Raw genomic sequence first — 17,994 nt, forward strand, 5'->3', positions numbered from 1 at the left:
GCCACCTCTGTATGAATAGCATAGCAATGCTCTGATGGTTGACAGATTTATTTATATCCAACCCTAAAAAATACATTTAATGAAGGATGCATTTTGGGAAATAGATTTATTCACTCTTTGCCAAGAGGATAAGAAGATTGATACCAGTTGCATCTGTCTGTCAACAATGATTAGCTTAGGAAATGCTTAGCTTAGCATAAAGACTGAAGTTTGCCTCACAGCACCTCTAAAAATGACTAATTAACACATTTTATCTTGTTTGTTTAATCTGTACAAAAACGTCAATGTAAAAATGACTAGTCGTGGCTTTCTGGGGAATTTCATGCTGTGACTATTTCCAGGCTGGGAGCCATATCTTCCTTGAAATATTAAAATAACATGAGATTGGTACAAATTTTCTCATCTAATTCTTGTGAAGAAATATGCATATTTCCGAAAATATCTTTCTCTATTCTTTTAAAGAGCAGTACTTAAGTTAGGAAGCAAGGAAAGTTTATTTACTTGGTGTCTTTCTGGATCAGAAGTCAAAACGTGCTTCACAGTAACCAAGACATTCAGCAGAGTCACAATGATAAGGTAATACATAATATAGCAATGACAGTAAATAAAGCTACACAAAAGCAGGTCTAATAGGTGGCCCCGCTAGAAACATGTCCCCATTACTCTGTATAAAACTCGCTGTCAACTGTTTTCATAGAAGCTTCAGGTATTAAATAGCAGTCATGTATCATTGCTATAAAATTAAATTTCATTCACCTGTCCCAATGTGAATCGGAATGGCTATTGTTAAGGCCAACTTAAGTTCAAATATCTGCAACATTTACAAAGTATTTGCAGGAGTCATATTTGCTTTGACTGTATTAATAGAATAGAAACAACCTGATGTTTTAGGGCGTTTGCCTGTGAAGTCAGGCGAGTGTTGGTCCAGGAAACACCTGACGGTGGGAGGCCGCACAAAGCCATCTCACCCATTCTACTGGGTGAAGCATCAATTATTCAGCCTGCTCTAAATGTGGGACAAGAGGAGGTCAGGCGAGATTCTCCTCCCATGCTGCGGATGATGCTGACTTGCCAGAAGCCTGATGATGATGATGATGATGATGATGATGATAATAGTGATGATGATCAGGCTGATGATAATGAGTTATTATCACTGCAGACATGATGATTCATACTCATACAGAAGAACACTTGTGCGTCTCGGCTGCGTAGAGTACCTCTGTGTTGTCTTGAATCAGATGTGAATCTCCCCAAAGCTACAAAACAAAGCCCTGCGTACACACACACACACACACACACACACACACACACGCACACACACAGACACACAAGCACAGTGGGCTATTGAAACATTTCAGCACGGATAAGCCTGGATGATGACACAGACAGAGCGTGCTGATACAGTATAGATGAACCCACTCGGCACAGTACCCTGTGTTGCCATGGCAACAATGTAAGGCCTTTCGACAAGTCAGGAGGGTCAGGTGAAAGAGTTGTGATAGTGCTGGGATGGCAGGGGGGTGCTGGGCAGTTTTTGAAGGTGAACTTTGTTGCTCTCTTTCCTTTTCAATCAATGCTACAGTGTTGGACCCTGGTGCTGCGTGTCATGGTGAAGGGTGAAATTAAAAACTGGAGGATAAAGGTTGATGTGACTGAGTCCTACTGTTTCCAGAAAGGAGTGGATGCCCAGTGTTGGGCCGGCAGAGAGGAGCAGAGGACGCTGGTTGTGGCTACAGTGGTTTAGCTGCTGGTATGGTGTAGGATAACGGCCTAAAACCTCCACAGCCATGATGAGCCTGCTCGTGTGTTTGTGTTGTGTGCTGCTGGACCTCATGACAGTCCACAGTGAGTATATGTTTCTCAGTTTTGTTGAGTTGCTCAGTTTTAAATGTTGAATTCTGTGCCACTTTACTGGTCTTAGCTTTTCAAGTTTATGCATTTTAGATTGAAAAAAATACATATGGCATGTATAAGACATTTTGGGAAATATGCATATTTGCTTTTTGCTGAGAGTTCAATCAGTTAAATCAGAGGCTGAGGCCAGCAGCCAGTCTGCTTAGCTTAGCACACAGGCTGGGAACATGGTGAAGCAGCTAGCATAGCCTGGTGCATTGTTGTTTTTATACTCTAGGAAAATATATTCTATATACAGTAATATGGTTTCTTTGACTCTGGTGTTTGTTTAGATTCAACAAAGGAGACTGTGGCAAAAAGAAGCAAATAAGCAAATAAAGTCAAACTATGCCTTTAAATAGATTTCCTCCTTCCTTTACAGCGTCATCAGTTTGTAAATAATCCCCAACTGTGCTTAACAAAAAAAAGAGACATATTTCCACCCACGTTTACAGAAACGAAGCATAGATATGTCCAGGAAATAGCCTTTACTGTTCCCATGTCTCCGACTCTATAGCCTGAAGCCAATGTACAGTTGAGCTGTTGTATAAAGCAGACAGGGAGAGCCCCCACTCTAAAGTTTCAGAGCCCAGTGTGAGGTGGTGACACTAGAAGGTCAGGTTATATTGGATTACCTTCATTACGCAGTGGCCTCCCAGGTGACAGAAAACCACTAATTGTTAGGTTGGGTCAATGGGCTTGAAGGGGGGATTAGGGGGGCTTGCTCTTTATGTTTCTCTTTTGTTCACTGATGACTCTCCATGTTTTATAAGATGTACTTGGACTGAAATCTATACCTGGGGAGTTGTTGCTATATATCTGAGTCCTGACCAGAGAATGAAGTCACGCATCCTCTCTGTGTGCTTGTCTGTTCGTTGTGTCATATGAGGGTGGTAGATGGTCTGGCCACGTGTGCATACTAGTGCATGTGAGTCCCTGTACAGGTATGTATCCCACTGGCTAGCTCATTGCCGCCCCTCTGCACTGCAACAGTCACTGCAGAAGTGTAGCGTCCACTCTCTGGTTACCCCCTGGTTAGCACTGTTAGCTGCTAGCCACAGGCTCAGCCACCGCCATGTTGAGAGCTGTGTTCAGACAACCCCTAATCTATAGATACGCTCTGAATATCATGTAGAACACCTGTAAAACAAATCTTAATCCATCTGTCACAGCTACTTATTTTACGCCTTGTCCTGTAAATGTTTTGTGTCCACACAGGCCGTGTGCTCATGCAGGGCCGTATAGTCGGTGGTCACACTGCTGTGCCAAACTCCATCAAGTACATTGTGTCACTGCAGAGCACCAGGGGCCAACACTTTTGTGGTGGATCACTGGTTCACAGGTACTGGGTGCTGACCGCAGCGCACTGTAACATTGGGTAAGAATGTTCAGCGGTTGTCATCAGTAAGCTGTTGATGTTTTCTGTCATAATTGTTGGGTAAAAAATTACAAAACCATATTGTCAGGTTGTCATGTTTTTGATGAAGCATACTGGCATCTTAAGATGATGAACATGGTCAATATAATACCTGCTAAACGTAAGTTAGCCTTGACATACTGTCATAAATCCGTCATAAATTTAAAATGTGACCTGACAGTTGTGTTTGAACTTTGCTCAAGGTAAAGATCAAACTGTTTCTGAGACACTTGCACAGGCAGTGACATTCTCCTGGCATTCTCACAGTTGACTCTGTAGAAGTCGCTGTGTAGAAGCTAACTTGGCATGATTTTATATTGTGAGCAGATGGTCCCAACAGATGCCTAAAAGCAAACATCCATTCTGCTACGGGTAGGTAACGTCAAAACGATGCCGCTTGATCATGATGCAAAGGAAACCTGTATACAGGCCACTGGGAAGTCAAATGGCACACAGATGCGGTCGAGTCAGCTGACCTTGGCACATCATCATCATTCTGTACGTGTGTGTGTGTGTGTGTGTGTGTGATCTTGTCTGGATCCAGGAAACTGGCCGTATTTCTGTTATACTGTCCCGGCCCTGCCTGCACACAGTAACCCATTGTTCCCTGGCAGACAAGCACTTTTGGCTTCATGGTGGCCTGTGTCTTTGTGACTTCGAATCCTGGTGATGATTTTCCATGAATGTCATTTGGCATCATCACTCCCACCTTCCCTGCCTTTTGATATACTATTCAATTCAATTCAACTAAGATCGTCCAGTCACCAGAAGAAAATGTTGGCATTGTGTCTCCATAAACCAGGGATACATTTCATTTGTACTTCTCATATGTATCATATCAAGGTCTATAAAATGATATAGTGCTGATTATATGTGTATGAGCTGACTTTGTCATCAGGAGGTAGAGGGGACGGTGGATTGCATGACATCTCAGCAAGACTGCTGCCAAGCTGCAGAGCACTGTTTGAGACCAACAAACAATAAAACCAGTTGTGTTTTGCCGAGACGTCGGCAGCATTTTCAGTGGTGTCATTGTGCCACCAACAGTGGCTGTATTTTCAACCCAGTCTCACTCCAAAGTCATCAAAATTCGGCACTTGGTCAGTGACTTCTGGCGGCATAGACTGACTAAAAAAGCTGCCCTTTCACATGTGTTTATTTTGAAAGACATTGTATGCAAACTGTAAATTTCCTGTGAAAACGGAAGTGCATGTAAGAGGCAGAATTTGCAACCAACACACCCAGGGTACCTTGCACGTCATATCTGGATATGGAAAGTCCATGACCAAACATCAGTATGTGACAAGGTCGTCGTGAGTGTGTGTTGGTTTTTATTAGTGAGATATTTGCAGCATCTCAAGCAGTGACTGTGCCACCAAAGTGGTTGTTATTTATCAAGACATCAGCGGCATTTCCAGCTGTGATTGTGCCACCAAAAACAATTGTTTTCTAGTGAAATATCAGTGGCATTACCGCTGGCATTTGTGCCACCATGGCATTTGTATTTAGTGAGACAGTGCAGCATTTCCGGCTGCATTTGTGCCGTAACCAGGTATTTTAAGCCAAAACATTATGCTTTCCTAACCATAATCAAGTGTTTTTTGTGCCTAAACATAACCACACCTTAACCACAGCATTGTTAAAATGTAAAGAAAATGTCATCATATCTGCTACATAATAATGTACAAATGCCATACAAATATGTGTGGTTTGCAGAAGCATACAATGCCAACATTTTTTGTGTTTCTCTCCTTCCTTCTGTTTGTGTTTTATCTGTGTGTGCTTTAAGAGCACTGCATGTGTTTAAAGTGCTATATAAATAAAGTTGACTTAACTTAATTCTGACAAATGGTTTGTGAAGATACAGATTTTTTTTTCACATTTATGCTGTTGCAAATTGTCTCCTTTGTATCCCTCTAAAAAGTGGTCAGTAATGACTCAGTCTCAAGGTCATGATCTTCTCCAGCTATATTTGTTGTTAAATGTGATGTGAAATGGAAATGCGTTGTCTTTCAGGGCAGAGCACATGATGATAGTGGCCGGCGACTACATTGTAAATACCTTTGAGGGTACTGAGCAGTACGCTAAACCCCACAGGCTGGTCACCCATCCCCTCTACAACAGGAGCACCAACAATGCTGACATCATGCTCATTAAGGTACTGCAGACACAGTGCAGAGCTTTAACCACACAGTAACAATGGTTATTAAACTCATACTCATACTGCTCACACTCAGAAGTGGGATGTTAATTTATGTAAGTCTATACCTCAGTGAAAAAAATCTAACACACCACCACACCATTTATATTATCCATATGACTCAATGGCAATATTGAGATGTGGCCATGAAAAGAAGCACCTTTTATTCTTCGTGACTCAGTGTGCAAAGCAATGCAATAGAATATATGGTAAATATAGCCTGCTGTATGCTCTCCAAATAAATTGTTTGCAATCTTTATCTTTCTAAATCAATGAAGGACTGTATCTTAATTCTGATTCCCTTTAAATTTTAACACTGCATTAGAGAAACTTTACAAATGTTTTGTATAATATTTCATATCTTGATAAGGTTTGACAAGATAGTTGTACTACAATTTCTTTACGTACTAACTCTGAAACTCTCCTCTGTCCAGTTGCGGGCCCCCATGGTGCTGAACAGGTACGTGTCACTGGCGCCTCTCCCCAGGCAGGGGACAGGAGTGGTCGAAGGTTTGGTGTGTCGGGTGTCCGGGTGGGGCTACAACAATCTGGGTGGAGGCCAGGCCCCCTTCACCCTGAGGACGGTCACAGTGCCCATTGTTTCAACTGCAAGATGTAACAGCAGCGAGTCCTTCAATGGAAATGTCACAGCAAACATGATCTGTGCTGGCTACAGGACTGGAGGAAAAGATGCATGCAAGGTACATAGGACAAAAGCTATCGTACCGTCTTTCACTAGTAATTATTTTAAAGAGGTTTAGCTGTGAGGAAAGTGGGTGTTGCACATCAATGGCTGCCCAGTCTGCCCCATTGTGACAAACATGATCATTTGGTCTTTGAAATGCCATGAAATCCATTTTGAAACTAGACCATCTGGCACTGGGATCAGTCCAGTCGTGACACTGCGATCTGTGACTTAAAGGCTGAGACAACATGCGGCACTGGAGCCACATGCGACTCTTAAGCCTCTCTCCATTGGCTCCCTTAGGCTTTGACAACAAATAAATCATATGGATATTATTTTTTAACATCTATCAGTGTTGTCACCCTAAAGTAATTCTGACATTCTCCAAATGTAAAAATGTGTAGCCTGTACATCGAATAAAAAAAACAAAAAGTTATAATATTGTGGCAGATAAAATAAGCATCAGTCGTCTTCAGCCCAGCGCCATTTCCTCTACATTTTACCAAATCTCAATAGCGGTGGCTACAGTAGTCTCCCTAGCTTGGCTTGCTATCGATTCGAAATCCAAAAAAGGAAAAGTTTGGAACAAAACAGAATTTATTTGTGTGTGAAGAGATTAATTTGCTTTTACTGCCAACTTTTCAAAGTTCCAAAAATTCACCATCTGGTGATAAAACATATTGAGGAATGCTCATTTAGACTTTAAATATAATAGGCTGGGTTACCTTCATTATAATGCTTAATATGTTTTGCGGCTCCAGATAGATTTTCAATATTAACAAGTGGCGAATAAGACTGACTGTTGTGTTGCATCATGTCGCCTATATGTTGCCTATGTCTTGGTCAAAAAGTTGCGCTTGAACAAATCACAAAGACTACAGCCAACAGCCTAGCACGTCAGTCTGCACATGCCTGAGAGACAAATAACTCAACACCAACAGCGGAGGTAGTCAGTATTCATCGTTCAAAAACAGGAACCAGAAGGCCGACATGTATATAATATGCTAGTTAGCCAGTTAGCAATTTAAGAAACAAAACCTGATGTTGACAGAACAAATGATATTAACTGTGTGCTGGTGAGCAATAACATAAACAATCACAAACCATTTTTGCTAAAGAGCTCAGTGGCTGAAAAAAAATAATTCTAATATAATATAACAAGTTGGTTTCAAAATTACGCCCTCTTGACTTTAGTTTTTGTGTGCTTAATCCACTTCTGTCATTCACTGATGGGCTCCACTGTCTCCGATGCGAATACAACATACCAAATCGGCCAAAAAACAGCTCACAGGGGCCGACTAGTGCCAACAACACAGGACACATCGCAAAAACTAGGGCGACAGACGCTCACCGATTGCCCGATATTGCTAAACAGCGCTAAGGGCCCTAAAATGAACATGGGCCAAGGATGCAAATTCTTACCCCCCTACCTGATGTCAACAACACACCTGTAAAGTAACAGCATCTTGCATGGTTGTGACACTACTGCGTTCACAAATACATAGAAAGAAAGACATTTAAAAACCTGATAAAATACTCAAAACTGCTCCTGTGGTAGTGTCTGCTACAACAGGTGTCACCAGGGCCACATTTCACCATGATCTCACACACACACACACACACACACACACACACACACACACAAGGTGTAAACAACACCAGCCGTTGGGATGTTGTCGCGGCTGGTAATAATAAATTCTCTGAGGTACTGCTCTTGATTCCCAGTGTATATCAAATAATGCAGGGTCATCTTCTTTTCATCAGCTCACATTAGAGCCAAACAATAACACAGTTTTGGGAAGCTCATCCTCATGACAGTATGAGGATACATCATGTCAGTGTTGATTCAGCTACAAGCTTTTATTAAGCCGACGTGGCAGTCCACCCTCAGGAATTATATTAGTTATGATAGTTACAGAAGAGATAGAAGAGCAACCCTGAAATAGCACCAGGGCTAAAAACTTTGCTGAAATTACAGTCATTTGTATCCACAGACAACAGCATGCTCTGATTTTGTTATTGGTATCATGGAAGAATTTCTGCCCCGGCCTTTGATGTGGGAAGAAAATCACATGAAATTGAATGTGTGATATACCAGAAGGCTATATTTTGCCTTAGGTAAAGAGCTGAATGACTAATTAAAATGTGCTATATTTAACCCTGCAGTAGGCAACTTTGTGTGTTGGCATTTCCAAGTGGCAGCAAGAGATTATGATGTGATGAATTCAATCCAAACCATCCTGTGAAAAGACAGTTTTCTTTCTCACGTCTCAGGTTTTTTTAAGAAATATGACAAGTCCACATATAGGCTAATGTGGTTTATTACAGTACACATGAAATAGCATTTCATGTTGTAAAATTCACATGTACACTCATAATTCACATGATGAAGGCACATATCATTTTCTGACATTTCATATCTGAAATATGAAGTTTTTTAAGTATAATCAGGTCAGTCTGTTTCATATGTAGGATGTTCTTCTCTGTTAGAGCCACATCTTGTGATTTAAGTTGACCATCATACTCTTCAATGTCTTACATATTCTACAATGAAGAAGTGACCGAACTAAGCTGGGACTTGTAAGACATGGATGTCATAAATGCTTTTTAAAATTGCTCTCAGTATAACTGAGTGTAACACCAATCAATGACATTATAATGGCTTAACAGTGAGCTACAATATGAGAAACCCAGCTCATTTGTTTCTTTCACTAAGGCACATTATGGCATGATAACGGATGTTTTTTTTTTTTTAATCTTGTCCCTACAGGGAGACTCTGGTGGGCCACTGGTGTGTCGTGGCTATGTCTACGGCGTGGTCTCATGGGGCAACGGCTGCGGTGATCCTAAGTTTCCGGGAGTCTACACTGCCGTGTCCAGATTCCGCCGTTGGATAGACCAAACCATCTACGGGTCACACCTACGCTGTACCAGATACTGACGAACACAATGATGCATCTACGATCATGAAAGTAGCCATTTAAAAAGGGGTATGCCCTTCAAAATATTTGTGCCTGCATGGAACAAAAGTGGTTCTGTGGAAAAGAGCTTCCTCTGAAGCGCAGCTCTGATTACTCTGATAATTTTTTTAACACCAATATAATGGTGATGTGTCTCATATTCTCAAATTATCTTGTTGTGGCTGGGCTCTGCCTGCTGCAGTAACTGTAGGATCCACGACATGGAGGCACTTTATGACCTTTCTGTATACGTATAGGCTATTCCAGCGATAATATTTCATAACTTGTGAAAAAAAAGCAAATATTTTATAGCAATAAATATTCAAATTTACAAAATGTGTGGAGCTGTGTCAGGGATTGAGTGGTGAATGTCTGGAGTCAATTTTTAATTTGACTTTTGCAGTTATATACTCATCAATTATTTGTGGAGAATTTGTGCATCTTTATGTTATATAACATTCTGAGTCTGGGCTGAGATCCTGCTCATGGCTCTCACATCTGACATCACAAGGTGGTGCCTGAGCCAAAATGGCAGGGCAAGCAGCCTTTTACTCTGAGCAGGGAGGTCATACATAAAGACAAAATGTGCCAAGAACAGTTTGGGATGTTTCACACACATGTTTGAGAGACTTCTTAAGCCTTTTTGTGTTTTAGTCAGTGCTCTACTTGCTGAGTTTGACGTGGGCGGGGCTCAGTTGGGAAAAGGTGACGTCACAAACTTCCAAGCACCGATCTGGTTTTAGCAACATTTGAATCAGAATCTAATGAGATCTGTGGAGTCATTTGTGTGTCTTGCCAGGTGACTGTCACTGAAACATAATGTTAGCTAATGTTCACAATGACTTTGTGACTCTTCCTACTTGTGATACTCTTACAATAGGTTTTAGCATGTAGCATCATTATGTAATGGTCATTTGTTGCTGCTGTGCAAAAGTCACAGTCTTGCTTTAGGTAAATACCAAAATTATTTAGATATTGGCATGATGATGAAATGTTGGTGGATCCTTGGTTTTACCCAAATGACATTTCATGCTGTTGTTGAGTTTAGGATGTAGATACTTATCATTTTCTGTCTCTTACATCCTTTTTCTCAATTTTACTTTTTGTGTTCATCGACATCTTAATTCTTAGAGGTTTCACCTCTGTGCCCACAATTACTTTTTCGGCAAGAGACAATTTTCCCACGCTCACCTGTACATGAAACTCTGCAGCCAATTGTTTTGTAACTGGGTTACATCAGAGTTTGTGAACATTATATCTACTATGAATCATCATCTTTTCAATAAAAATGCACAGTGGGAGGTCAATATAGGAATAATGGCATCCATATCATCAGTTTTTAAAAAAAAAAATAAAAAAATTATTTGTGTATAGTGCATGTGTTCATTTTTCTCAGGAAGCCTACTAAAGAACAAAATGTGTTTTTAAAGCATCTCACTTTAATGCTTTACGAAGTAATCTGGATAATTTATGGAGTAAAACCTGGAACATCATCAAATGTGGAACATGGATTGTTTAAAAAAAAATTCCATATTCATTCAACGAATATCCAGATGATTCAATAAAAGTGCCAGGTGTAGCATCTCCAACCTCCATCCATATTCCCCACATTGATTTTATAGTTTTCTGGCAATTGTGGTGAGAACAGATGAAAACAGCACAGGCCCTCTGTATCAAACTGGAAGTGCGCCATGGGGCCAAAAGTCACATCTCAGCCTATGAAAACACCGCCATCCTCTGGTGAGGTCTGACTCAATGGACATATATGTCATGCTCAACACCCCGCGGACCCAATAAATCGCCAAATTTGTGAAATTGCAACACAGTTTGGAAGATCTGACATCTCTAACTCGTCGAGTGGTGGCGCGTAAACGACGTCTCCCACAGATGCGTATTGGTTCACATTCATGTGCCATATCTGAATATAAAGTCGCCATTTGTTTGATTGCATCTAGATCCCGGAGAGTGGAGCATTGGTACACCACGACTCCAACTGGAAGCTTCTCTGGGCTGCACCAGAAAACCCCCGTACAGCTCCCTCGCCAGGTCTCCCCGGGATCCGTGTTTTGCATCGCTCCTCAATTTGCATTTCTTCCTCAGATTTTCCGTGCGACGGGTTCAGCCGCTCGAAACCAGCGGGCGCTCCACGGCTCTATTGTACGTGCGCCTCCATTTCCAAAGCAATACGCGCAGAGAGAAAAAACCTCTGGAAATTTTGAATGATGTTGCCGAAGCTCCACGAGCGGGGAAATTGAGGACATTTTTTGATTTACTGTTATTTCTGTTGCGTACCTACGGAGACAGACACGTGTCTTCGGGGTGAACAGAAAGGGCTAGATCGTGTCAGCAGATAGCATTGTTTTTCTTCCCCCCTTTTGTTTGTTATAGACGACCGAGTTCAAGCTTGGCGACGAGCTATACATTTCAGTTTGTGCGCCTTGGTGATAAAGACGCATTTGGAGATGTCGGAAGTGCTGCCTTTCAACGAAGAAAAAATGAGTCATTATGGAAATGAGGGCGACGAGGGACACCTTTCCTTCACCTGTCGTCTTCAAGACACCAACAACTTCTTCAATGGATCACAGAACAAACGTCCGCCGAAACTCGGACAAATAGGCAGGAGCAAACGGGGTAATTATATAATTAAGGCGTTTTCGTTTGTATGGTGATGTGTTGAATGCGCACATAGGTTACCAGTGGACCATAATTAAGGATGGCTCCGTGTGAAGCCTGAAAGGCAACACCTTTGCCTTGACATGGTCTTCAGTAGAGCGTAATATCACAGACATTTCCTAGTGTTTGCATGCGTGCGGGATGTATGGGTTTTTAAATAATCTATTCGCATTGCAACACAAGTTGGATGCGCAGTGCGTGCTGTTAAATGCCTTCTGAATGCTGCTCAACAGAGTTGTCCCCTCCCCAAATGAATGGTTGGAATGATTGAGATTTATATGCTCTGTAATTATCATTTTTATTGTGTGTTTGCATGATGCATCCAGGCTGTTTGTGTTTTGGCTTTTGTGTGTCCTGCATTCCTGATGAAACCCATGAGATGGTCCTTGAAAATTGAGGCTCGCTTGTGGTGGCACATGCATGCACAGTTGCAGACGCACAGTTGCACGTACAGTAGTGCACAGACACAACATGGACTAACATGGCAAACATGTAAGAACTGCATCTGTAGGTGAAGAAGCAAGAGCGCAGGCAGAAACTGAGACGTGCACATTCATAAATGTGCATCACACAGACACACACAGTCACGCTCATGGTTATCTTTCTCTTTTTGCATACTCTTACTCTCTCATGCATGCACACACCACTTCTGCTCATACAGCGCAGTGCTAATGGTTCTGGGCTTTAATGCCCTCCTGTCAGTTGGTGGTGAATTTTCAAGACGCCACACCAAGATGAGCCTCCCTCATTAACTCTCTCCCCTGTCATCCACAGTTGTGATTGAGGATGAGAATGGCGACGACGAAGCGCTGAAAAATGGAACAGAGAAGACCCCGGCAGAGGCTTAGAGCGCTCGGCTCAACACCCCCCAAAAGACACTCTTGAAAATTTTTTATGGCGATATTTACCAATTTTAATCCAAAGACACTGTAGATAAGCACTTTCTCTCATGTGGCAGCAAGCAGCACTTCCACGCCCTCCTCTCCCAGTCAGTCATGGCCATCCGAGTGACACACACTGGCAGGGGCGGGAGATGGCAGCGAAGGAGACCCCCAGGTGGACCCCCCCACCCCACCCCTGACACACACACACACACACACACACACAGATACACTCACACATTCACACAAACAAACACACCCTCAATTGCAGGGTTTCGCCATAAATCCAAAAGCGGGAGAAGACAACAAGGGGGGGGCAAGGTGAAGGAAGGAGGCGACGCTGTCGAAATGCAGAAATCAGGGACAGGATACAGAAATAAATCTAATATAAAAACTAAAGCACACACTTCTCCTATATCTTATCAGTCAAACCTATGGTACCATTCTTTCTGCTCTTCATTTTGACTGAGGGCAAATGAATAACAGAGTTTGTAAATATGGAAAGGGTAGCCCATATTTTCTTGCACAAAGTGGGAAGCGGTAAACTGGTTTGTTCTCTGTGTTGAAGACTTTATTTATTGATCCTTTGGAATATGTCTTTTGCAGTGACTTAAGGCCCGAGGGAGTGTTCTTTTGTATGTCGAGAAAACTTTGAGTGAATGGAAGTGACATTTTTTTTTCACTTAACAATTTCTCGATGTTGCCTGAGTGTTTTTTGTTACCATACTTTGCAGCTAACGAGTCATTTATATACAGTGTACCTCCCACCTGTTTGTAAGCTTCCCAGGCTTTCACCTGGATTGGTTGATACTGTAACTTGACTGTACACACCCTATTGATAAACTATTTATATTGCATTGTGCATTATCGTGTGTGCCAAATCTCATGAGGGATTAATACTGTACAAGACAACTTGTTCTTTTTTTGTGCTTTATACATTTACTCATACAGTTCAGTTGTTTTGTTGGGTCGCCATTTTTTAGGGCTCTTTCTTAAAACACTGAGATACCAACTCATGCATGGCAAATATGAAATCATGCATGCACGGCAGAAGTTCTGAAACTCTTGTGTATTCTTGAAGCACCTCGTATACAGCTTTGAATGACAAACCTCGAGAAACAGTCTTAATTCTGCGTTGTACTGTACGATTCACACTGATTTGTACAGTGGCCTAATATCTTGTAATAAAGATTATGACAAAGTACTATTTACTGTTTAGTGTTGATTGTGGTTTAAGGAATTATGTACTTGATGTTGCTTTTTTGTCGTTGTTTTTTTAAACTGTTCTAAAACTGTAGCAAAAACACAAAAATATAGTTTTGTATCAGACAGACGAAGACACAAGTGAATAGCACGGCTGACTTTTGGATATGTTCCTTGTACAGTTTCCCCTGTTGTTATTGGATTGCCTTTCTGGCTGCCAAGGAAGGTCAAGTCAGCATTTTCCACTGTGAGAAAGTAGCACCCCATTCTTTGGAAAGATCAGATATGGAAGGGGGAGACAGGAATGGGAAGATAGATGAGCAAATAATCCCGTCCAGAATTTGAAATTCACACTTGTTTTGATTTGTTTAAAAGGAGAGCTGAGACACTCAGCTCGGACGACTGCGCAACAGACTACGATCTCATAAAGAGCTACAGTATTGCAAATGATTCTGTGGGGGAATAATGTACACCACTGCTTCCCAATGCAATAAATGTCTGTTTGCATCTAAAATCTCAGCTCCTCTCTTTAATCAAGTCCTCTCTTTAACTCCATTGCCAGAGATGTAAATGGTGCAGGGGGCACCGAGGCGTGAGGAACACTGATGAGACATGACATTTCCAACTCTGCTGTGGTGACTAAATGATTCATGCTTTGTGACGAGCCTCTGTCAGCGTACGGCATCTTAAACCCGGACCGCCGGGATGTGTGCTGGGAACACATACATGCAACGAACATACACACACACACACACACACACACATGTCTGTTTCAGCTCCAACTGCAGGCGAGACTAACATATTGCTAGTCTCTCTCCCTCCCCAGTCTTGACAGACATGAAAGGGGCTGCCTGGGCTGGGTACCATGGTAACAGATGCACCTTGCACTCGATGGGTGCTGCGGTGGGTTTTCGGTGCAGAATAGCCTTCCCCGAGCCTTGGCTTGATACCATCGCTATCTTTAATGGAATGTTCTCCATTCTCTTATCTCTGCCCTCTTCTCTCAAGACCCCCTATTCACTCAGTGGCGTGACCGCATTATCCTGCCAAAATAGTCCCTTCTTCCAAGACGGCAGTCAAGCATGACGATGGCGCCTACTGCAGTAACAGCCTATTCCCTCACACAGAATGAGAGGATGTTACATTTAGGGAGTAATGGTCTATGATTTCCTGTGTGGTGGATCCTTTCATCCAAAGCGTTGCAGTGAAGGCGTGATGTGATCCAGGGTCAGATAGTATTCGCACACAGTCAAACCTGTAGGACTTCACCATTAACACACTGCAGAGAATCACAAAAACATCACAGCAGTCCTGCAAAAATGATTTGAAATCCTTATTTGTGGTGCACATGTACTATTATTTATTTGGTTTTGTTGTATTTGTCCTTGTGATTTCTGAAACTTTTCTCCATGCTACATTACATCATTTTGCAGTGTTTGCAATCCAGCAATCCACGTAGTAAGTGCCTGTAGTAAATCACCACTACAAAGGCAGTTGAGACTACTACGTGACTCATAGTAACTCTGATACTTATTATCAGCATGTGTCACCTTTAGCAGAGCTTTGAAAGGAAGAGTGGGTTTTCGAGGCAAAGCAAGGCGAGCGACAGAGTTACACAGAGGCCAACGAGTCACCACCTGAATCGCTGAATTGCAGGTGCATCAGTCAAACACTGTGAAATTACACTGCATCTCAGTGATCATGATGACAAAGTGACAAACGCAGAAAAACTGTGAAGAGGAACAGGTGAACACATGCCACCGCTGACAGACACTAAGTGGGATATTTTCTTAACGATGCCTCAAACTGCGTCTTCAAAGGGACCACAAAGTCAAATGAACACTTTCAACAGTGTCAAGAAATACTGAAGATTATAAGACTCACTCTACAGTAGTATTGTATAATATCAGTCTTTCCTGGCAGTTGGAATCATTTGATCTGTGCTGGGTGATATCAAGCTGACGTTTTTACAGTTAAAACAGTAATCTGAGTGGAGTATGCGTTTTAACTACTGAACAGTTTACAGGCCTATAGCAAGACTTTAAAATATATAGATATTAATGCAACATTTGATTTGGGTCATGGATGGATTACTGAATGAGTTTATCAGACACAGGCCCAGGGCCCAAATTATTGGGGGGCCCATGGACTTTATTTGCAAAATGTCTCTCGAATGAACATGTACAGACCAGGAAGAGACTCAAAATGATCACAAAGAGACACAAAAAGACCACACAGAAATGCAAGGGAACTGCAAAGAGACACAAAATACCAAAAAAGAGGGCAAAAATTCACAATGAGACACAAAACAACCATGAGTATAAACAAAATGATTAAAAAGCAACACAAAACGACCGAAGAAGACACAAAATTACCTAAAAGAGACCCAAATGACTACAAAAAGACATAAAATAACCATAAGGAGACACAAAACCACAAAAAAGACACGAAATTACATCAAATTAACACAAAACAATCACAAGGAGACACAAAATGACTACAATAGCCCCTTTTCCACCAGCATTTCCAGGAACCTTTATTACCAGTAATTTATTTACCTGGGTAAAAGAATTCCTTGTAATCTGTGGTTTGCATTTCCACCGCACCTCTAAGTTCTGGAAAATTTATTCAAATTAACGTAATGACGTAGATGATTTGGCGTGTGCCCTGTATTTGGCTCTGCCAGCTTGTTTACTGGTAACATTAGTGCTGGTGGAGAGAGTTGGGGCTGTTTGTCTCAGCCAGCAGCTAAGTTTAAAAGTATTTTAAGATAAGTGTCAAACTAAGTTAGTCTACAGACAGACAGCTGTCATTTGAGCTTATTAGTAACAATTTGCTATCAGCCGAACTAGCATGCTGTCCTTGTGTAAGACATAACGTTAGTGTCAGTGGATGAGAGACTGTGGACGGAGCATATTGAATATTGCTGTACATGTTTACATGTTCATGCCTGCTGAACACATGTATTGATAAAGTATTGGCTTCTTACTCGCTAAAGTTTAATTTCACTTACAGTAACAAGTCTAGCTGCCATCAACTCGAGTCATTTTCGAATTATTTTCACTTCATTTCCACCAGGGCCGCTCGGCTGTTCACCGGTTACTGTGTCGCGTCAGTGTGTTCAGCGCCGGCACAGAGTGCAGAGGAGAACTGATACTGTTAGCGCTTATGGTCTTCGATAATCTAGCCCTGGGGCTAAAATCGGTACTCATCCTAAATCAGAAAACAAATGAAGTGAAGCTTGTAGAAATGAAGTAAGTTTGCAGCGGCTGCCCATACCAGGAAGTGCGGAACGCTGCAAGTGTGAGCCCATCAATCAGCATTCTTCAGCACACAGCCCCGTCCCTCAAGAATTCCGGGTAATCTGAAAAGTCCTACCCCACTACTAGGTACTTTTTCAGGCAAAGTTTGGGGTTGAGGGAAGGTTTTTTACCCAGGTGATTTCGGTGAAAACGCGTGGAGGTTTTTCAACATCCCGGGTAAATGAGAAAAGTTCCTGTGGTGGGAAAGGGGCTAAAGTGTCAAAAAAGGAAAGATGCATAATGACCACAAAGAGACACAAAACCACCACTACGTCTGTGTGTCTTGGTCTCATTTGGATGAGGTGGTGGGGCCTCATGCATATCTGTGCCCAGGTGCCCACTGTCTCATAATCCGCCAATGAGCTGCAGTTTAGATCTGTAACATCCCATGCTTCAAATACTGTCCACAACACTGCATGGAAAAACAATATTACTCTATTTTCTGTCAACGTTTGTCTAAAATAGTAAATTTTAGATATTAAATGATTGAGTGGTCGGAAGACTAGACAGTGTATGGGGTGCCGTTTGTAAAGTGTCTCATGCTGAAAATAACATCAACATTTTGCCACATTTAGCTTCAAACAATGTTTAAAAAAGTATTGTGAATTTTTTAACACCACCTTTTACCACATTTACAGCAATATTTGTTAACTTAGAAATATATTAAATAGTTAAATCTAAATATTAAATGTGGCATCTAAATGTTAAATGTTAAATCTAAATATTAAATCTAAATCTAAATCTAAATCTAAATGTTAAATCTAAATATTAAATCTAAAT

General features: G+C 41.6%; 2 protein-coding genes across 2 annotated transcripts; both read left to right on the forward strand.

Moving 5' to 3' along the window:
• Positions 1 to 1,768: 1,768 nt before the first annotated feature.
• LOC126386302 (trypsin-like) lies at positions 1,769 to 9,401 on the forward strand. Its single transcript, XM_050038553.1, has 5 exons — positions 1,769 to 1,845; positions 3,112 to 3,271; positions 5,327 to 5,468; positions 5,945 to 6,211; positions 8,966 to 9,401. Exons 1-5 carry the CDS (start codon positions 1,788 to 1,790, stop codon positions 9,134 to 9,136), a joined length of 798 nt encoding a protein of 265 aa, XP_049894510.1. The 5' UTR covers positions 1,769 to 1,787; the 3' UTR covers positions 9,137 to 9,401.
• A 1,518-nt stretch (positions 9,402 to 10,919) lies between these two features.
• Positions 10,920 to 13,912, forward strand: camk2n1 (calcium/calmodulin dependent protein kinase II inhibitor 1). The gene is made up of 2 exons (XM_050038569.1): positions 10,920 to 11,786; positions 12,603 to 13,912. The coding sequence occupies exons 1-2, from the start codon at positions 11,618 to 11,620 to the stop codon at positions 12,674 to 12,676; spliced, it is 243 nt and encodes an 80-aa protein (XP_049894526.1). The 5' UTR covers positions 10,920 to 11,617; the 3' UTR covers positions 12,677 to 13,912.
• The last annotated feature ends 4,082 nt before the right edge of the window (positions 13,913 to 17,994 follow it).

Source organism: Epinephelus moara, chromosome 24 (assembly GCF_006386435.1).
Source record: "Epinephelus moara isolate mb chromosome 24, YSFRI_EMoa_1.0, whole genome shotgun sequence".
Classification (NCBI taxonomy): Eukaryota; Metazoa; Chordata; class Actinopteri; order Perciformes; family Serranidae; genus Epinephelus; species Epinephelus moara.

Excerpts from the sequence above, each read along its gene's own strand:
- camk2n1 (XM_050038569.1), top strand. The coding sequence starts at position 11,618 with ATGTCGGAAGTGCTGCCTTTCAACGAAGAAAAAATGAGTCATTATGGA. Across the intron at positions 11,787-12,602 it reads AATAGGCAGGAGCAAACGGG|TTGTGATTGAGGATGAGAAT; the intron begins GTAATTATATAA and ends TGTCATCCACAG.
- LOC126386302 (XM_050038553.1), top strand. The coding sequence starts at position 1,788 with ATGATGAGCCTGCTCGTGTGTTTGTGTTGTGTGCTGCTGGACCTCATG. Across the intron at positions 5,469-5,944 it reads CTGACATCATGCTCATTAAG|TTGCGGGCCCCCATGGTGCT; the intron begins GTACTGCAGACA and ends TCCTCTGTCCAG. Across the intron at positions 6,212-8,965 it reads GAGGAAAAGATGCATGCAAG|GGAGACTCTGGTGGGCCACT; the intron begins GTACATAGGACA and ends TTGTCCCTACAG.